The sequence below is a fragment of the Periophthalmus magnuspinnatus genome, chromosome 17 (genome assembly GCF_009829125.3).
Source record: "Periophthalmus magnuspinnatus isolate fPerMag1 chromosome 17, fPerMag1.2.pri, whole genome shotgun sequence".
Taxonomy (NCBI): Eukaryota; Metazoa; Chordata; class Actinopteri; order Gobiiformes; family Gobiidae; genus Periophthalmus; species Periophthalmus magnuspinnatus.
Window position 1 is genome coordinate 28,465,124 of NC_047142.1, and position 22,192 is coordinate 28,487,315.

General features: G+C 41.4%; 1 protein-coding gene across 1 annotated transcript; it reads right to left on the bottom strand.

The window, feature by feature from the left end:
* Positions 1-6,388: 6,388 nt before the first annotated feature.
* LOC117384820 (uncharacterized) lies at positions 6,389-21,749 on the bottom strand. The gene is made up of 6 exons (XM_055228521.1): positions 21,674-21,749; positions 10,686-10,985; positions 10,318-10,611; positions 8,586-8,690; positions 8,465-8,487; positions 6,389-6,783 (listed from the first exon to the last, which is right to left on the bottom strand). The coding sequence occupies exons 1-6, from the start codon at positions 21,726-21,728 to the stop codon at positions 6,523-6,525; spliced, it is 1,038 nt and encodes a 345-aa protein (XP_055084496.1). The 5' UTR covers positions 21,729-21,749; the 3' UTR covers positions 6,389-6,522.
* Positions 21,750-22,192: the final 443 nt, after the last annotated feature.

The window sequence follows — 22,192 nt, forward strand, 5'->3', positions numbered from 1 at the left end:
ATGCCTACGGTATGGGTTGCTAGGACACAGGAGTCTGTGCAAGGTCGCGGTGCTGCTTCGCACTCATCGTTGCGGAAGCAATAGGCCCTACGCCCTGTAGGGGCTCGGGCCTAACAAGCGCAAACACAATCCAACACGTTTCTAAAGACTGTCTGTGCCTGTGTTGCTTTTATACAACTCATCAGAACTGAACCACTTTAAAATTACTAAACTACTTTAGCAGTTTTTACAAACCTCGAACCGTAAACTAAACTTGGCTCATTTGAACTTCTACCAGTCCTAAAAATATAAGCTTCAAAAGCAAAGTTTTAATAAAGCGAATGTGAATGTAAAGTGAAAGAAAGTGGTTTATATGGGAGTGCGTGGGTAAAGCGACACCGTAAATGAAGCGATGACGTCATGTTCACAAAAGCGAAGCCTCGCATTCCCAGATCATGTGCGTTTTGGGAATCTCAAGCATATGCAAGTGTGCAACATGTTGTGGTCATAAACAAGTGAAGCAGGTAAAGTGGTAGTGTCTTACACTGAATAAAAACGTATTTTATTAAAGTAAAAGTTATTTTGTCTGTAAGACAATTCTGTATTGACATTAATGATAAAATTTTTCAGTAATAGAGCAGCAAATCTCGATCCCCCAACATTTTACTTTCCAGACCTACATGCTCCGTGTTTGCCAGGTTAGACACATCATTAGCAACATCGTGCCACCTATTCCATGGCAATTTTGTGATAGATTTGTAACTTTTTATCAATTGCTGAATGTCTTCACTTGTTAAATTGTACTTTATGTTTCATTGCCATTCCCAACACGATTCTCTAAGTATACTGAATTAACAAATTATGAGTGAAGGAACGCTTTATGCCTAACACTTTATTACTATCTGTCACTGAGTCGCTCAAACTACAACCAACCTACGACACCCACAACGAACCGTGAGGTGCTGCGCGCTTTTATTTAGAAGTGACACGTAGCCTAAACCAGTCACATGACCAGTGTGAGGCCTCGCTTTACGCCGGTCACATGTTTTTTAGCAATCTGACTCAAGCCTCGAAGCAGGGCTTCATTTGACACGCCACCTATTACTCGGTACAAGCTTCGATGCCTCGGCTTCAAATGACCTACCACTACCTACCTGCAATTTAGAACGGAGCCCTGGACTCCTTAACTCTAGGTGGCATTGCAATTTAAATTGAAAATAGCTGCACTCTTCTCAAAGATTTTTTTTTTTTTTTTGTATGGTGATTTTAATGTCTTTATTGTTCTGTAAAATACTTTGAATGACTTTGTATGAATTGTGCTATGTGCGATACTGAGTACAGCCGAAGTCCCATTCGTCCCAGTCCACATGTGTGTCACGCAGTCCCTGCTCTTTCCTAAACACAAACTCACAACAGAAACTGGTTTAAAACTACTCAATTTAGGTTTAACCTGTTTAATTTATACAAAATGCTGATCTAAAATGATGTTCAAAATTGTTTAAAAGGTAACTAGAAACAACTACAACCAAGCAAACAACACAAGAATGAAACTATAACAAGGGAACACAACCAACAGAACAAGAAAACAATACAAGAACAACAAACAACCAAATGACTCAACAAGCAAACAATGCAAGAACCGCTGTCCAACCAGGACAACAAAATACAACAGCCAAATAACCACCAAACACACACAATAGCTAAGCAGCACAACAACCAAACAATACAACAAGTAAGCAGCACAACAAAATATAACAAGCAAACAATACAAGAACAACCAAGCAGCACAACCAAAAAACAGTCCAGGTATGATCCATAGTAAAAGAAAAAATCTATTCTGTTAACTGGACAAAAAGTTATTGTGAAGTTTTGCTGCTCACTGGTTCACCCAAAGGACAAAATCCCGAGCTGCAAACAAAGTAATGTGTTCTATTCCATTCAGTGTAATGAAGAGTGCAGTGAGTGTTACACTGGAGAAACGGAACAGCCTCTCAATAAGAGAATGTACCAATACTGTTGAGAGAGCTCCTCTGGACCCCAGTCTGCTATATATCTCCATCTCAAAGATGAACCACTGTAAATAAATGTATTCTGTGGGACTGTGGCTCATGCTGTCAGCGCTCATCACTGTATATGTGCTGAAACACAGGACCAAACAGGACTGAACACAGCTGTAAATAAACGTATTCTGTGGAACTACAGCTCATGCCGTCAGCTGTCTGTACTTGTGTTGTAACACAGGAACAAACAGACTGAGCAGCACATCTCTCTCCATGATTCCTGATTCCTCTTTCCTCCTCTAATCATCTTTGTTCATGTCATTCATGTAATTGTTTTCAGACTCTTTTTATGAAAGATCCATTAACCTTGTCATGTGACTGCATCATGTGACTATCATCACTATTAATACCATCTGTTACCTGGTACTTTCTACTGCTTGCCTGAAACACATCGGTATGTCCCTTAAATAAAGGATTTTTAGTTACATATGAGAGTGTCTTGGATCATTCTTCTCCTTTTTCTGCTGCATGTTTCCAAAGGATCTTTGATGAGCACCTGATTGCATCACTACATGCTCCACAGTATTCACTTTTTCCTCAACTACTGTCATAATACCTCCTTTCACTATCAGAACTGCACACTGCAAAAATAAGCTTTCATCTGCTGGTTGAACATCCACTGGAAACCTTTTAAATAGCTGTTTTACTTTTTCAATATGCAGATTTTTAAAATATCCTCTAATGGTTCTCTCGGATGAACGCCCTCTTGTGACCTCTTTGACCTCTTTTGAGAACCTGTAGGACACAACCAACTTAAAGGGGTTGTATTACACGAAATTGACTTGTGAGCAAAGCAAGTTTATTTGTATAGTACAATTCATATTGTTTTACAGAATAAGAAATACATTAAAAACACAATACAAACAATTCAATTCAATTGTATATAACACATTTAAAATACAACTACCAAACTACAGCTGCCCAAAGTGCTTCACATAAAAGTCAACAAAAACAAAAATATATAAAATATGACACAAAGGCAAAGAACAATAAAACCATAAAGTGTAGGGCTGCAGTAACCCTCAAATAAAGAGTACCCATAGAGTGCACACATTTAAACACAATCGAGAATATACTGAATTGACCCGATATGAAACAGGAGCGAGGACAGGTCACACAGCACAGGCCTGATGTGTCTCGTCTTAGTTTTTGTCAGCAGACGAGCTGCCGTGTTTTGGACACTCTGTGAGGGCTGCAGGGAGCCCTGGTCCAGCCTCACAGAAGTACAAATGCTTTTTCAAAATTTGCCTGGAGAAGATTTTACTTTAGCAAGGAGCCTCAACTGAAAGAAGCTGGACTTTATGACAGAGCTAATGTGCTTGTTCAGTTTGAACATGGAGTCCACAGTCAGCCCAAGAATCCTCACTGCAGAGCGACAATAAGAGGACAGAAGACCTCACACTGTCAGGCCCAAGCAGTGGGTTAGTTTGGCCAGACACCACAATTTCAGTTTTATTTTGAGTTAAGTTCAGCAATTTTGTGCTCAGGTCTGCACATCCCTGAGACAGTCTCGCAGAGCTCTGACTGTGGTCACATCCCTGAAACAGTCCTTGAGAGCTCTGGCTGTGGTTACGTCTCTGAGACAGTCCTGCTCTGACTGTGGTCACACCCCTGAGAGAGTCCTGCTCTGACTCTGGACACATCCCTGAGACAGTCCTGCCCTGACTGTGGTCACATCCCTGAGACAGTTCTGCAGAGCACTAACTGTGGTCACATCCCTGAAACAGTCCTGCAGTGCTCTGACTGTGGTCACATCCCTGGGACAGTCCTGCTCTGACTGTGGTCACATCCCTGGGACAGTCCTGCTCTGACTGTGGTCACATCCCTGGGACAGTCCTGCTCTGACTGTGGTCACATCCCTGGGACAGTCCTGCTCTGACTGTGGTCACATCCCTGAGACAGTCCTGCTCTGACTGTGGTCACATCCCTGGGACAGTCCTGCTCTGACTGTGGTCACATCCCTGAGACAGTCCTGCTCTGACTGTGGTCACATCCCTGAGACAGTCCTGCTCTGACTGTGGTCACATCCCTGAGACAGTTCTGCTCTGACTGTGGTCACATCCCTGAGACAGTTCTGCTCTGACTGTGGTCACATCCCTGAGACAGTTCTGCAGAGCACTAACTGTGGTCACATCCCTGAAACAGTCCTGCAGTGCTCTGACTGTGGTCACATCCCTGAGACAGTCCTGCTCTGACTGTGGTCACATCCCTGAGACAGTCCTGCTCTGACTGTGGTCACATCCCTGAGACAGTTCTGCTCTGACTGTGGTCACATCCCTGGGACAGTCCTGCTCTGACTGTGGTCACATCCCTGAGACAGTCCTGCTCTGACTGTGGTTACATCCCTGAGACAGTCCTGCATAGCTCTACCTGTGGTCACATCCCTGAGACAGTCATGCAGAGACTGACTGTGGCCTGGCTCTCATTGGCGTCACTGTCAGATATATTTGAATGTCATCAGCACTTATCAGTCTGAATAGGCCTTAGAGTATGGTTTGCCCCATTTCACAGAAAAACTCCTGTCTGACAGATATGATTGAAATCAACAGAGTACAACTCCCTGATCAAAGTCTGTATGTATTTTTCATAAGAGAATATGTAGTGCTGGCCCCCCAAGAAGATTTTTACCTAGGGACTAGAATTTGGTCATGACTGATCGAGGCTACCTTCTGTGGCATTTACCCCCTCCATAACTTTTGGAATGTTGGAATTTTGGTTCAGTTATGTGTGGAACTTACTCACATTTACTATTTAGTTACAGATGTAATACCAGTAAAGTCAGACTGACTTCTTGGTCTGGAGTTTACTCACAAAAGCAGTTTTTCTGTTTTTACAGGTGGGGTAAGTGCACAAGCATGATATAATATACAATATAGGAAACTCATATAAGTATAGGAATATGTTTTAGTATCCCAAGTTGTATTTTGAGATTCATCTGTTGTCTTGAATCTTAATGTTGTTAACTGGAGCTAGCTTAGTTGCTAATACTGCTAGCTTCTCCTGGTCATGACTGTAAAGATCTTTAAGCCATATATTTTAATTACTGTCTTTATTGCCTATGTAATTTCAAGTCAACTGGTGGTACAAAATAATTTCAATACTTGTTTGTATTACATTTTTAGTTTAGGGTGAACCTACTGTTCTTTTTTAAAATACATATAACAGAAGTGACTGCACATAACTGTGGAATTACAAAAGTAAGTCTGCACAGTCATATACAGGAAGAAGTACAGTGTAAGCTGTGTTTACAGTCAGTCCGGAGAAGCAGCTGTTTTTCTGTGTTTGAATAAAAGTCAACCTGTTGCACACAAGTTTTTGCCTCTGTCGTCACATGTGCAACATATAATTAAATTAAACAGGTTGCATCAGACAGATGTAGTCAATTATAGACTATTTATATATTTTTTTATATATTATATAATTTTTTTTATATATATTATATAAATTTTATATATATATATATATAAATACCACAGTATATCACAAATCACAGCTAGAAAATGACAACGTCAGGTGCCATAAATAGTGATAGGCGCCATGTAAGTTGCCTCAAATATTCCCAGGTCACAGAAAATAACGACAGACGGCTATGGAACAGCTGTGGCAGTAGCCAGAAATAGAGCACTAAAAGAACATTAAAAGAAAAGAGTGCAGAATAAAACCCTTTCAGTCATATGTACAGATAAACAGAACCTTTTGAGCCTGGCTCTTAACATTGTTAAAGTAGAGGCCTGTCTTACATCTTCAGGAAGACTGTTCATAACTGACACACTGATTCCCCATGTTTAACTCTGAACATGTGGGAGATGTACTTTGTTGCTAGGCAAATAGAGAGATCTGTACACAAGCAGAGGATGTGTTCAGGGGAGGTGTTCCGGGAGAGGTGTTCAGGAGAGGTCCCACTGGGCGTTGTTCAGGGGAGATCCCATCCCTGTGTCCCTTCTCTCTGTAACTACTGCTGCTGCATTTTGGTCTTAAAATGTCCGTATTGAACCGCTTTACATGATCCTGGTGTTTTTGTTTCACTATTTTGTCACTCTCACTAACGTTAGCAACAGGTTTGATTAACAGTGTTGCTAAGCACCTGCTGCCGCCAACCCAGTGGTGCAAGTGGTCCCTTTGGTCAGAATTCCAAATATGGACTCGGCTTCAAATTCACCTATATAACCACTAGCCTTGAAGAGTGTAATTTGACTAGAGCCAAATGCTATGGGTGACATCACACTGCCATAGTCCACTTTCTATACAGTCTATGCTTCTAACCCCTTAATTAAGTAGTTATTAGCTATTATTAATAGTCATTCTTAATAAATCATTTGTTCATTATTAATTAAGTTTTTCTTCAGGGTTTATTAAGGTTAATTAAGCTATAGTTATTAATAAAGTAGTACCAAAGTCTGAGTATCCCTGATCAGGCCTCTACTTCCTCCACCCACACCCAGGAAAATGGATTCATACTAACGCTTCACAATCAGGGTGTATGCTAGTGCTGGTGTCGAGGGGGCTTGTCCACTGTGGCATACAGGCTCTCGGGCTTCTGGTCTGGAGCCGTGGCAGGAGCCGTGGCAGGAGCCGTGGCAGGAGCCGTGGCAGGAGCCGTGGCAGGAGCCGTGGCAGGAGCCGTGGCAGGAGCCGTGGCAGGAGCCGTGGCAGGAGCCGTGGCAGTGTGGGATCCCACAAGACTGTACATGGAGGATGGAGCCTCCTCCAAAACTCTGTCCTGAAGAGGCTGCGTAGAGGAAGCCTGTGAGACACAGGCAAATACTATATTAAAGCATATTGCAATATTGGGATTGGTGAACAGACCAACAAAAGGCAGCAGAGTTGTTCTGATGCACTTTTTGTATGTAATGTTGAGAAGGTTTCAACTGTAATCATCTGGACACTGTTTTTTGAGATCCCATTCAGAATGTCACGATCCGTACATTCCCGGTCCTGGTCTTGCTTCCTACCCTGTTCTCTCCCTCCCCCACCTGCCGGAGCCGGAGCTGGGCTGAGCCCTGGCTCCTCCCGCGCGCACCTGCAGCTCATCAGCACAATCATTGCCACCTGCTGTGGATAAGAGGAGCCAGGACCAGACACTCTGTGCCAGATTGTCCGCGTGTCAACGTGACTACCTAGCTTGTTCTAGTTATTTTTGTATTTGCTTGCTGTTACCTTGTTCATTGGATTTTTGTATGCTGCTCTTCAGATCCCGCTCCCTGGTTCCTCCCAGCTCCTGTGCTCCCGGCTTCGTTCCAGTCCCTTGTATTGTTCCCCCCCTTCCCGGCGCTGTCCGCCCTGTCAGCCCCGTTGCGCCGCCCGCACCCAGCCTCCTGCTTCCCGCCAGATCAACCCGCACTATTGTACTTTTATCCATTAATTGTAAATGAACACTGTAAACCTTTCCCGAATACTGCACTATTTGGTCCCATTTACCTGGCTTTACGACACAGAAGCCATTTTCAACCTGACGGAACTGTCTTCAGTTATTAGGAATTTATCTTCCAGTCCAGGTTCAGAGTGTAACTGAACATCAATATGGGTCATTAGGTCCCTAGATTAAACTTCAGTCCACCATTTCTGCTCAAAGATGTATGTTACACCAAAAGTAACACAATTCATATGATGCTGGTTGCAGTGGTGGCAATTGTAAAGGTAGTTAGCCCCCTGATTTATAAAACTTAATATGGAATCATTTTTATTGCTCATTCTGAGCACTTTGTGGTTGCAATTGAACATGTTTAGTCACAACTGAATGTCCAATGAAAATGCTACGAAAATATTTTGATTCTGATTCTTTTGACATTCTTCGAGACAAAGCTAAAACAATCTTGACAGTTAGCCTGGTCCCGACCAGATGTCTTTGATGGAACTGAACTGAGGACTTGACAAGTCTGGACTGCTCATAGAAGCCAGGCTTTCTCTTCAGCTTGCTTCATGGAATGCCCCTGTATTCTACTTGTGTCACTCTATAGCTATAATCTATGACAACGGTGGATCATTATGCTACAATTTGGACATTTTAAATTGCAATATTGATCTAAAGTGACTTAATAAAAGAAACAAAAGCTGATGTCCGTGCATGTGTAGCAAAATATTTTTTTTGTGAACATTCTCTTATTAGTGATAAAACGTTTTATTTTGTTATATTTTCTTTTTTGAATAACGTTTTATTTTGTCATATTTTCTTTTTTGAATAACCTTGTAAATATATATATTTTTTATTTTATCAACATTCATTTCCATGTACAATATTAGGGTTCCACTTTGTACCTGTTGCACAGAGGCTGTAATTGGTGTGACACACACTGTAGCACATGTGCGCACTGCCTCTACCCCTGTGTCAGGACAGAGCAGGCTGCATGCTGGGAGACCAAGTTGTTACTGTGCACTAATTTATGCAGTTGTTATATTGTTGTAAAACAGAAATAGGATAATCTTACCTGTGGAATGGTCACTCTATTCTCTGTAAGAAAAGCAGAGAATACAGGTTGGTGCTGTGGATAGAGGTGAAAATGCCAAACAGTAATGTAATGTTTGTTTAAGGTAACGGTTAATACTCACGCCGTTGTCTTTTACGCACACAGACTACAGCAAAGACCAAAAAGAAAACACAAGCAAACACAAGAACAACAGTCCAGGGTGTGGATAACGCAACAGTCTGGTGTCCTGATGGCAGAAAGAGAACAAGATACGTGTTAGTTTTTCACTCTTAACATTTAAAAGCTGAGGAGGAGTCTTCCAGTCATATTCAGAGGTAGGATTTTTCGAGGTCCGACTTGTACATGATCAGTGGTGGAATGTAATGAAGTAAAGGTAGTAAAGTACTGTACTTAAGTATAAATTTGGGGCATCTGTGCTTTATTTAAATAGATTTTAAACGGGATACTTTTTACTTTTACTTCAGTACATTTGAGAGCACTATCTGTACTTTCTACTCCACTACATTTTGTAATTGTACTGAAAAGCAAAAGTATATTTTATTATTGTCTGAGTTAGTGAGGTCCAGATCTTAGCAAGAGAAAAGAAATGGTTTAAGAGGGGAGTTAAAGAAGCTGTTTTTTTTAAGGAAAGACAATCCTTCCTTGAGCAGGAATGGGAGCATGAGACATAATCTCTCACAGATCTGTGATTTCATCCTCAGACCCAAAGCAAACGAAAAGAAGAATAGGCCATTAACGGTTTAACAGGGTCGTTAAGGCTGAAACTGGAGACAATAGCTGTTTACAGTTTCACTGTAATTAGCTCCTCCCTTCAGACAGATATAATGCAGTGTCCAGCAGTAATCTGACCAGAACTGAAAAAGCAGCTTGGATGAGCAGAGAAATGTCTTCACTCCTACAATGATTTGTCCAGTTGACAGATTAAATTTTGTCTTTTGCTATGTTTCTATTTTAAAAAATTCAGCTGAAATCTTGAAATCAGAATCACCACATTTGAAGCTTCATTAAATCTCAAAGTCTGCACAAAATACTTTTACTTTTTACTCTTTAAGTCTATTTCTAAAAAGATACTTTAATACTTTTACTTAAGTAAAAGAAAATTGTATCACATGAAAAAATCTACTTGAGGTTTTTTTTTTTTTTTGCTCCATATCTGTACTTTTACTTAAGCAACAACAAAGTACATCCTCCACCACGTCAAATGACATATGGACCACCCTGCGATCTCAGAATTTCAACATTTCGGAGCCCGAGTTAGAAAATCCAGCATGGCTCTGCTCAGTTACCCCACAGTTGAAATTTTGATGGTACTTGTGTTGTTTTGCCTATAGTTCTCTGCTTCGGTGACCATGCTCCTGCAGCGGTTGAGCCTCTGCAGTTATAAATTTGCTCTTAGACACCATTATGCCAATGTTGCTTGTGTGTACACGGAGATAATGTCAACAAAAGCTCTATTGTAATATACCGGCCATTGTTTTTTCTGACTTCAACTGCAATGCACATCCAATGTTTAACTCTGAGATCTGACCTCCAAGGACAACTGGAACACAGCATAGAGCTCATTTATGCTCAATTTTCTCAACGTAAATGATCCATGCATTCTAGGCATAGTAATAGTCACTGCATTTATACTTCCAAAACATTTCTAATGTCAAGTCTGTGTTCTGTGTCCACCACAGAGCGCCCAAAGACAGTTAGAGAACTGGCCAAAATGTAAGAAATAGACCAACAAAACAACAAATATAGATGTGCCCACAGGTGCAGTTTTTATATCTGTGTATCTGTATGTGCCTCCAAAGTGCACGAGCATAAATGAGCATTATACGTTTACAGATTTGCTTTTGCCTCATTACCTTTTGGACACAACTCTCGATAGTTCCTGGTGACAATGGTCCAGCTGACATGGTTGCTATGGTTACAGATGATTGAATCCTTGGACCTTTTCAGGTCTAGAAAGGTGGGTCCAGGTGTTTGTGGGTGGGGCTGCTCAGTGGGTCCAGGTGTTTGTGGGTGGGGCTCACAGCTTTGCGTGTCACAGGTGAAAGAGCGGCTGATGTTGTAGACCTCAGTTGTGCAGCTCACAGTGAAGTTACACTCTGAGCTGTTGGACACAGAGTCCAGGCTGAGGTTTACTTTAGTCACTGGGGCTGTGGAGACAACATGGAACTGATCAGATTTATCTCTGTATTTGTGATTATTATAGACATATGTTTGAACTCACCTTCAACTGTGATGAAAAATGTATCGAGTATGCTATCCTTATCTTTAGATGCCACAGCTGTGTAGCACCCAGTGTCGTTGAGCTGGAGATTTTTCAGTATCAGAGACAGATTTTGAGGCAAGAACTCCACTCTGTCCTTGTATTCAGAACCTGTGTATTTGGACTTATCTGGATACATTGTTATTATATTTTTGCTGGTATTGAATTTCCAAAAAAATGCACCAGTTTGTATTTGACTATTTGAGACATGCAACTCAAGATTGTGGTTGGTCTGTATAAATATTTGTTTTGAACTGGAACCTGAAACAGAAGAGAAAAAAACAAGTAACATCTTTTTTCTTAAGTGCTCTAATTTTGCATATCTTTTAAAAAAATCTTTATTGGGTCATAAGTGGACAGCAGAAACATTATTTTTTTATTTTTTTAAGTAACATGTGGAGTGTGTTTGTGATGCAGATACTAGTATGAATAGTCACCTTTACCAACAGTCCTTTTCATAGTTGTTTTAAACGGACAATACTTCAGTGCACTCTGTGACTGACAGGGGCTGACAGGGCACCAACAGGTTTCACAAAGGTCGATATTGTGTCAACTTTTACCTATTTTCAGATCACAAGCATTTTTTCAGGTCAAAATTCGTTTGTTGTCTTAAAAAAAAACGCTTTTCAATATAAGCTTCGGCTACGTGATATGAATGAGCCCAACTGTCATGAACAAGCTGCAGGCAAGCACGGGTCCTAAACATGGCACCCACTGAAGTAAATGGGCCGTGTTCAATGACGCATGACTTTTTAATCATTAGCTTTGGCTAAACTCAAGCTCTGATTGGTTAGAGCAGTCACATGGTACGACATGAACGAGCACGTGAGCGATGTGAATGAGCCTGACTGTTATGAATGAGCCACAGGTTTAGAACATGGCTTAGAAGTTCCTGAAGCATAAACATTATAATTTGTCATTTATTTATTATTCCCCTTTGAGGTCGCTCACAGTCTCATGGGGGGTAGCTTTACTGTGCGTGGTCCATGGGCAGGATGTGTGGTGTGGTGTTTTAATATACTTTGCATATTGGTGAATTGTGGAGAAGCCCAACCAGGGACGGGAGTTGAGAATTAGCTCTTGCTATAAACTCTATATGCATCACATCAGCTGCAATGTTCATGTTGTAACTGTGTCAGATTGCATTGTCCCTGTCAAATAAATATATAAATAAATACATGTACTTAGGCTAAACTCGCGACACATACCCACATTACCATCTGCCACAATTTCGGACTTTACATAGGGTTTGAATGTAAATGTGAGTGTGTCTGATGTGTGTGATGCAGAATGTGTATCAGTGATAAATGTGAGTGTGTCTGATGTGTGTGATGCAGAATGTGTATCAGTGATAAATGTGAGTGTTTCTGATGTGTGTCTGATGCAGAATGTGTATTAGTGATAAATGTGAGTGTTTCTGATGTGTGTCTGATGCAGAATGTGTATCAGTGATAAATGTGAGTGTGTCTGATGCTGAGTGTGTGTCAGAGATAAACTTGAGTTAGTCTGATGAGTGTGTGATGCAGACTGTGTCAATGATAACTGTGATTGTCTGATGGACAATGTGTATCAGTTAGAAATGTGAGTGTGTCTAATGTGTGTGATGCAGTGTGTGTCAGTGATAAATGTGAGTTTGTCTGATGTGTGTTTGATGCAGTGTGTGTCAGAGATAAAAGTGAGTTTGTCTGATGTGTGTTTGATGCAGTGTGTGTCAGAGATAAAAGTGAGTTTGTCTGATGTGTGTTTGATACAGAGTGTGTCAGAGATAAAAGTGAGTATGTCTGATGCAGAGTGTGTATCAGTGATAAATATGAGTGTGTCTAATGTGTCTCCAATACAGAGTCTGCGTCAGTGATAAATGTGAGTGTGTGTGATATGGAGTGTGTCAGTGATGAATGTGATTGTGTCTGATGTGTGTCTCAAGCAGAGTCTCTGTTAATGTCAAATGTGAGTGTGTCTGATGTGCGTGTGATGCGAAGTGTGTGTCAGTGATAAACGTGAGTGTGTCTGATGCATAGTGTGTATGAGTGAAAAATATGAGTATGTCTGATGTGTCTGTGTGTGATGCAGTGTGTGTCAGTGATGAATGTGATTGTGTCTGATGCGTGTATGATGCAGAGTGTGTGTCAGTGATAAATGTGAGTGTGTCTGATGTGTGTCTGATGCAGAGTGTGTATGAGTGAAAAATATGAGTATGTCTGTGTGTCTGATGCAGAGTGTGTGTTTAGTTTTCTCTCACTGCACTCTTCACTACACTGAACGGAGTAGACTACATTATTTTGTTTATGGCTTGGGGTTTTGTCCTTAGGATGACCAATTTTTGCTTTAAAGTGTTTGTGGGTTTGAAAAAGACAGGAATCTCATACTGTCTGAAAATTCTCTGATGTTTTTCAGACACACAACAGACACACAACAGCTGCTCCATAAGAGGATGTACCAACACCGGCGGGAGAGTTCCTCTGGACCCCAGTCCGCCGTACATCTCCATCTCAAAGCCACTAACCACTCCTTTGAAGATAGTGAAGTTCAGATCTTAGCCAGAGAAAAGAAATGGTTTGAGAGGGGAGTTAAAGAAGCTATTTTTGTTAGGAAAGAGAAATCCTTCCTTAAACAGGAATGGGGGTCTGAGACATAATCTCTCCCCCATCTATAACACCATCCAGAACAATAGCAGGGTCATTAAGGGCTGAATAGGGTAGTCTCAGCTGAAACTGGAGACAACAGCTGTTTACAGTTTCAGTGTGTTTAGCCCCTCCCCTCAGAATCAGAATCCTTTTATTGCCATCGTTTGTGAACACAGTTCACAAACTAGGAACTTACTTCAGTGATAAAGTGCAACATAAAATACTCTGAATAAATACAAATAAGAGCATGCACGAAGTTAAAAAAGATATGCTTAAAAAATAAAATAAAATACTTAAAGGTAGAAAATATATACGATAGCAACATCAGAACAACAGTGCAAACATGACTTATTAAAGTGACCGGTGTTAAAAAGAGTCCAGTTTTGTGCAAATATTATAAAGTGTTCATGAGACAAACTGCAGAGGGGAAGAAACTGTTCTTATGATGAGAGGTTCTGGTCCCAATGGACCGTAGCCTCCTGCCAGAGGGAAGTGGCTCAAATAGTTCATGTCCAGGGTGAGAAGTGTCAGCTGCTATACGGCCTGCTCGCCCCCGAGTCCTGGATAGGTACAGGTCCTGTAGAGATGGAAGGCTGCAGCCAATCACCTTCTCAGCACAATGCACTGCAGTCTCTGTCTGTCTCTGGCTGTGGCCCCAGCGAACCACACAGTGATGGAGGAGGTGAGGATGGACTCAATGATGGACGTGTAAAACTGCACCATCATCTGGACCGGCAGCTTGCGTTTCCTTAGATGCCACAGGTAGAACATCCTGTGCTGGGCTTTCTTGATGAGGGAGCTGACGATTGGCTCCCACTTGAGATCCTGGGTGATGCAGGTGCCCAGGAAGCGGAAAGAGTCCACAGTGGTGATGGGGGAGTCCGTCAGGGTGAGGGGAGGCAGGGGGGCTGTGACTTTCCTGGAGTCCACAGTCATCTCCACTGTCTTCTGGGTGTTAAGCTCCAGGTTGTTCCTGCTGCAACAGGACACCAGCTGGTCCACCTCCCTCCTGTAGTCAAACTCATCGTCGTCCGAGATGAGTCTGATGAGGGTGTTGTCATCCGCAAACTTAACCAGTTTGATGGAGTCGTGGCTGGAGGTGCAGCAGTTGGTGTACAGGGAGAAGAGCAGGGGAGAAAGTACACAGTCCTATGGAGATCCTGTGCTGATAGTCTGAGTGTCCGAGACATTCTTCCCCAGCCGCACGCGCTGTCTCCTGTCCGTCAGGAAGTCTGTGATCCACCTGCAGGTGGAGAGAGGCACATTGAGCTGAGCGAGCTTGTCCTGGAGCAGAGCAGGGAGGATGGTGTTGAACGCAGAGCTGAAGTTCACAAACAGGATCCTGGCGTAGGTTCCCGGGGAGTCCAGATGCTGGTTGATGGCGTCGTCTACAGAACGATTGACTCTGTAGGCAAACTGCAGAGGGTCCAAGAGGGGGGAAGAGAAAGACTTGAGGTGGTGCAGGACCAGGCGCTCAAATGACTTCACGACTACAGTCGTCAGCGCCACAGGTCTGTAGTCATTAAGTCCAGTGAAGAAAGGAGCCAGTTCCTCAGCACAGTGTCTAAGGGTGGAAGGAGAGACACCGTCTGGACCCACGGCCTTACGGGGGTTGTGCTACCTAAAAAGCTTAGTCACGTCCTGCTCCAAAACTGTGAGCGCAGTGGGGGAGGAGGAGGGATCTGAGGTGGGTTTGGAGGTAATGTCCATGATGGTGAGGGAGGAGGGGGAGGGGTGTGAGACCTCAAACCTCACATAAAAGCTGTTTAACTTTTCTGCTAGTTGTTTGTTGTCCACAGCGGGAGGGGCTTTGGGCCTGTAGTAGGTGATTTGCCTAAGCCCTCTCCAGACAGAAGCAGAGTCGTTGGTGGAGAAATGCTGCTCCAGAGGTGTATTGTATTTAGCTTTAGCCTTTTCCACCTCTTTGCTAAATGCACACTTGCAACGCCTGTAGCCTTCACGATCTTCTGCTCTGAAAGCCATTTCCTTTTCCCTCCTCAGATGTCTCAGTCTAGGTGTGAACCAGGGTTTATCGTTGTTAAAAGTCACCCTGGTGCTTGATGGAATGATGCTGTCCTCACAGAACTGAATGTGTGTCACAGTGTCTGTGTACTCAAACTGTCTGTGGCAGCCTTGAACACATCCCAGTCTGTAGTGTCCAAACAGGTGCGAAGCTCCTCCACAGCCTCACTGGTCCACTTCTTAGAAGTCCTCACAGCAGGTTTGGAGAGTTTCAGCCGTTGTTTGTGAGCAGGGATGAGGTGAACCATGACGTGATCAGACAATCCTAGAGCAGCGCGGGGCACGGCTCTGTAGGCTCCACTGACCGTTGTGTAACAGTGATCCAGCGTCTTCTGCTCTCTCGTCGGGCATTTAATAAACTGTTTGTACTTGGGCAGTTCCTGGCTCAGATTTCCCTTATTGAAATCCCCCAGGACGATCAGAAAGAGTACGGGAAGGTTCGCTCCACATTCAGAATCTGCTCCGCGAGCACGCGCTGGGCCTCGTGCGTGTCCGCGCACGGAAGGATGTAAACAGCGGCCAGAATGAATGAAGTGAACTCACGTGGAGAGTAGAAAGGCCTGCAGTTAATGAACAGATATTCCGGCGGGAGAGCAGTGTTGGGAGATCACAGTCACATCCGTACACCAGGCGTTGTTGATGTAGAAACAGACACCTCTACCTTTCGTCTTTCCCCCGGAGAGTCCTCGTTGTCTGTCCGCGTGGAGGAGCTGGAATCCCTCCATATGAAGCGCGCAGTCCGGTATACGCTCATTGAGCCATGTCTCTGTGAAGCATAAGACGCAAGAGAAAGAAAAGTCCTTGTTTCTCCTCATCAGCAGCGCCAGTTCGTCTGACTTGTTGCTGAGTGAGCAAACGTTAGAGAGGAAAATCCCAGGTAAGGACGTGCGAGCGCCGCGTCTCCGAAGGCGCACCAAGGCCCTTGCCCGCTTTCCTCGTCTTCAGCGTCTCACTCTTTTGGCCAAGGAGTGGACAAAATCTACTGCAGGCACTGTGTGTCTGATGCAGTGTGTGTCAGATAGATATAAGGCAGTGGTCACCAGCATTCTGACCAGAACTGACAACCAGCTTGGATGAACACGAAACGTCTTCGGTCCTACAACGATTTGTTCAGTTGACAGATTTGAACTTCGTTGTTTGCTATGGATCAGACCTGGATGACTGAGGGTCTATAACAGACATCTGATGCACAGTGTATATCAGTGATAAATGCGAGTGTGTCTGACGTTTGTGATACAGTGTGTATCAGTGATAAATGTGAGTGTGTCTAATGTGTGTCTGATGCAGCGTGTGTCAGTGAAAAATATGATTGTTTGATGTGTGTGTGATACAGAGTGTGCGTCAGTGATAAATGTGAGTGTGTCTGATGTGTGTGTGTGATGCAGAGTGCGTCAGTGATAAATGTGAGTGTGTCTAATGTGTGTCTGATGCAGCGTGTGTCAGTGAAAAATATGATTGTTTGATGTGTGTGTGATACAGAGTGTGCGTCAGTGATAAATGTGAGTATGTCTGATGTGTGTGTGTGATGCAGTGTGTGTCAGTGATAAATTTGAGTGTGTCTTATGCGTGTGTGTGTGAGTTAGCATGTGTATCAGCGAAAAATGTGAGTGTGTCTGATGTGTGTTTGATGCAGAGTGTGTATCAGTGATAAATATGTGTGTGTCTGATATGTGTCCAATACAGAGTCCGTGTCAGTGATAAAAGTGAGTGTGTCTGATGTGTGTCTGAATCAGATTTGATCAGTGATAACTGTGAGTGTGTCTGATGTAGAGTGTGTGTCCGTGATAAATGTGAGTGTGTCTACAATGAATACTACTGCTGACTTGATTTTCTTGTTTTAAATGTCATGTACAAACAACATATTTAGTTTTTACATATATTATTAAACTGTAGTAACATTTCACATTCTGAGCATTACAGACAAAAATGGGACTTTTCATGTCGTGTTTTTACAAACACTTTTGTTCTTAAGGCTTTTTGACATTGGCATTCACAAAATATTTTTTGAACTAAAAATATTCTTCTGGAAGAACAAATCCTACGAACAGTCAGGAGCACTCATAACAAACAAAAAAAAATCTGCTGTTTTAGAATATTTTTACTCTGATAATTTAAAGCAAAATTCTAATTTCTCCATAATTGTAAGTTATGTATTTTCACAAATAATGTCAAACATTACCATGTTACCTACATTACCTACATTATTATTGTAGTGCAAAGTTTTCTTTAGGTTATGCATCATTTCAAAGATTATACCCTCCCACTCTCAGTCTGAACCATTTTAAACACATCTTAGTCTTGGTCATTTTTCTGTGATTAGTTTGTAGATAAAATGATTTCTCACATTGGATTTTTGAAGTGAACGGATCACACCAAAGAGCCACAAGTCCCATCAGTAATGAGAGCTGTCTCGTATGTGCCCCCAGAGTCTGCTACTTGTGAAAAGCATGATAAAAAAGCTGACAGCTGTGGCATATTTCAGTAAGTTAGTGACTTAAATAACCCACAGTGTGCTCGTGTTTGGACATTTTTAGTCTGTAGATGCACTCCTGCTTCCTCTTTCACTTGCTCACTCTTTCACACGTCATAATGCAAAGCCCATATTGCCCCTATATGGAAGTTTAGATGATGTTTCTCACTAAATACATATACATTTTTATGTAAATGAAAATATAAATTGAAATGTACCATTGACATTTATATAATGTTGCCACTCATTCTGAAAATGCAGAATGTTGTGACATCATCTGCATAACCTCTATTCACCTTATTCTCTTATATCTTGGCAGTAAATAAGTTCTATAGGACGATAGAACTGTTTTAAAGCTTACAGAGAATTGGTGCAATGTTGACTTGTTGTTGCACATAAACACTGAACAATTGACACAAATCAGCCTACTTTATATTATATATTGGCGCCAAAACTTTTCCTATATTTTCCATTGAAAGGAACGGAATTCAGAAAATACCTAGAAGTGCCACCACAAAGAAAGTGTAGTTTAGTTGATTTTATGAAAAAAGTGGGCCGGGCAGAATAAAGGTAATTAAAGCCGCAAGCGGCAATGATGGCCCTCGCCCCCCGCGCAACCCCCCCCCCCCCCACACACGCGACCACCCGGGGCCGGTCACTGCGCCCACGGCCGCTATCCGCCCCCCTTCACACAGTTTCTATGGCGCAGTGTGGCCATCGCATTACAATGGCTGTCCACGGCGTTGAACCGGCAACCTCGTGCATAATACAGGTATGGTGCAATGAACTTTTTTGCCCCTTTTGAGTCCCATAATGATCTCACCAAGTTTCATGCCAATCGGACAAAGTTGTGTATTTTACCAACACTGTAGGGGGCGCTATAGTGTTCATTTAGATAACAATTAATAGTGCATTCTATTAATACCCTGATATCACATGTGTGATGAGAATTTCAGCTGTCTAGACCAATGTATGTGCGAGTAAGAAATTTTTTAATGATTTTTTTTTTAGTGTTTGCACCCCTGGTGGCCAACCGTGGAAAATGACTGATGGTCATAATGTAATTTTTTGTTTCTTCTGATGCCACCGATTTAATCCCCGAATTTCGTAGGAATCCAATAATGTTGGCGATTCACCCCTATGGTAGGGTGCGCTATTGTGTTAATTTTGATTGCAATTAATACTGCATTCTATTAATGCCCTGATGTCACATGTGTGATGTGAATTTCAGCTGTCCAGACCAATGCATGTGCATGTCATATATTTTTCAATGATTTTTTTTTGGAGTCTTTGCACCCCTGGTGGCCAAGTGTGAAAAATTACCTATGCCTGTAATATTATTTTTTGATCCACGTCATGCCCCCAATTCATTCCCCAAATTTCATAGGAATCCGATAATGTTGGCATTTCACCCCTATGGTATGGGGCGCTATAGTGTTCATTTTGATTAAAATTAATATTGCATTCCATTCATGCCCCATGAATGAGTCTTTGTACCCCTGGTGGCCAACTCTGGAAAATGACCCATGGCCATAATGTCATTTTTTGGTTCTTCTCATGTCACCAATTGATTCCCCAAATTTCGTAGGAATTGGATAATGTTGGCGTTTCACCTCTGGGGTAGGGGGCGCTATAGTGCACATTTTTATAACAATTAATAGTTTATAATATTAATGCCCTCATATCACATGTGTGATGTGAATTTCAGCTGTCTTGACCAATGTATGTGCGTGTAAGAAATTTTTAAGTGGTTTTTTTTTTGGAGTCTTTGCACCCCTGGTGGCCAAGCGTGAAAAATGACATATGCCCATAATATTATTTTTTGGTCCATATCTTGCAGCCAATTTATTCTCCAAATTTCGTAGGAATTCGATAATGTTGGCATTTCACCCCCATGGTAGGGGGCGCTATAGTGTTCATTTTGATTAAAATTAATATTGCATTCCATTCATGCCCCAATCACACATATGTGATGTGAATGTGAGCTCTGTAGACCAGTGCCCCTAATCGTGAGAGGACATCGAAAAAACAGGAAATGAAGGTGTTTTTCGGCGGCGGCGTACGGGCGAACCGTGTGGAATTTGGAGAAAACATGGATGTTTTATGAAACCCCATGTGTCTAGATGTGGCCTGTGAAATCTGAGCTCATTTGGACCAAAAACCTGGGAGTAGATACATTTTGAATACATGCAGTGAAAAGATTGGCGAATTTTCGATTCAATATGGCCAGCTTCATGTCCGCCCTAGGGCAGCACTATGATTGGCTTTTTTTTGCTTGGCTCCATGAGCTCTATCACTGGTGCAAATTTGGCTTTGATATGGCGAAATATGCGAGTCAGCTCCCAATTCATTTGAAAATTTAGATTTTTGTATTTGGCGCTGTCGAGCCTGTGTGCGTGGGTCATTTTCGTGATTTCGTTGGTATTTGGGGTTAAGCCATTTCCTACTTATAATTTTCTTAGGAGATGCAGCCAAAATTTGGAAGAGATATTTAACTTTGTATGAAGCCATCTGTACCTTTCTCTTTGTATGTCACTTGTTTCACCCATTAGGAGACTGTAATTGTGAATATTTTATATAAAGGTGTCAGAGCCCTGGAAATCCTGGAACAATTGAATTTTTACATTTTTATTTATAAATGTAAATTTTTTATGTGACATTTGACTATTTCACCCTTCCCCTGGCGTTACAACTATCTCCCCATTAAGACTATTAATATATAATATAATCATTATTATTATCATTAATAATAATTTATGTACTCTGTACTTTTGATTTGTTTATTTTATAAATTATATATCTTTATATAGTATGTATTGTACATTGTATTTGAAAAAATTTATTAAAAGAAGAAAAACAAAAGATCACAGGCTCTAAAACTCTTCATAAATGTTATTAGATCACAGAGTAATATTTTTATAAAAGATAATTTAAGAAAATGTATAACATGAACAATCATGGAGGAATTACATTTTTTGTTGCGTTATCAGAGTAATAATATTCTAAAACTGTGGATTGTTTGTTATTACGAGTGCTTCTGACTAGGATTTGTAGGATTTGTTCTTCCAGAAGAACATTTTCAGTTCAGAAAATATTTTGTGAATGCCAAAAATGTTTGTAAGAAACTCTAAAGCACAAATTTGCTCTAAAGAACACTTCATGAAAGAGGCCCATCAACATCAGTGTAATAAATAATTTACCATTACTCAACTGGTCAGAATTAGAAGAGTATTCTAATACATTTCTTTAGTAGTCTTCACACATTTTAAACTCAAAGTAACACACCCGCAACACCACACCCCAATAAGTGGATAGTCAGAATAATAAAATACTCTAAAATACTACATGCAGAAAGCACGCACGCCAAGCTCTGGTCAACAAACCTCAAATGGCATCTAGACATTTACTAACTGTGTTTCTCAATAGACCACAGACACGGCTCAGAAGACGACTTTTGTGTGAAGCACTTTGGGTGGTTTCCGTTGTGTTTTAAATATGCTATATAGATAAAGTTGAATTGAATTGAGAAGTTGTAGCTAATTATAAGATTATGATCTTGAAAAACATGCATCCTAAAATTAAGATGGGTTGCCTTTTGATTTGAGACACACACCAAAAAATGACATAATGCATCTTTAAGCTTTCAAAGTGGTGTTATGTAGTTAACATTCTAGTTGCTGCTAGATTATATCTGCCTGTACTGTGAACAAGGAAGAAGCACACATTGTTAAACATTTGCATGTGATTGATAAGCCCTTTGATGAAACTGTCACAACTCTAACATCTGAACATCAAACTACTGCATGGATATGAATGGATATTATTTAACTTACCTTTAATTACAAGAGAGCAGAGAAATAAACATGTACCAAAACTGAGACATCCCATTGCAGCAAGTCACTACAACACTTCGACACTAAATGAGGAAGTGAGCTAATGTGCACATGTGCAGTCTAGTGATGTATACCGGAACAACTATTGAAGTACCCGTTTAAAAATGTAATAAGTATTTCAAACAGATTATAAATGCTTCAAATGTAGCGATTTTTATTTTATTGTGTTGAATTTTGTTCAATAGAAACAATTGAATAGATTTTTTTTCGCTAGCTGTTTTTATTTGTATATTTTTGTTTGCTCAAACTACAGTGTAACGGCTCCTTACCTTTTTGCACTAAGGGTAAAGTGATGCAGCCATGCCTGCATTTACTGCCATTAACAGTAATGAAACATCAAATCAAACAGTTGCAGTGCGGCCTCTAGCCATTTACTTAAATCTCAAACAGAAAATCACTTATCACCCAACAACAAACACAGCTCTGTTGCTAAGACAGTGGTTCTTAACCTGGGTTCGA

Excerpts from the sequence above, each read along its gene's own strand:
- LOC117384820 (XM_055228521.1), bottom strand. The coding sequence starts at position 21,728 with ATGGGATGTCTCAGTTTTGGTACATGTTTATTTCTCTGCTCTCTTGTA. Across the intron at positions 8,488-8,585 it reads TGTGCGTAAAAGACAACGGC|AGAATAGAGTGACCATTCCA; the intron begins GTGAGTATTAAC and ends CTTTTCTTACAG. Across the intron at positions 6,784-8,464 it reads ATAGAGTGACCATTCCACAG|GCTTCCTCTACGCAGCCTCT; the intron begins GTAAGATTATCC and ends TGTGTCTCACAG.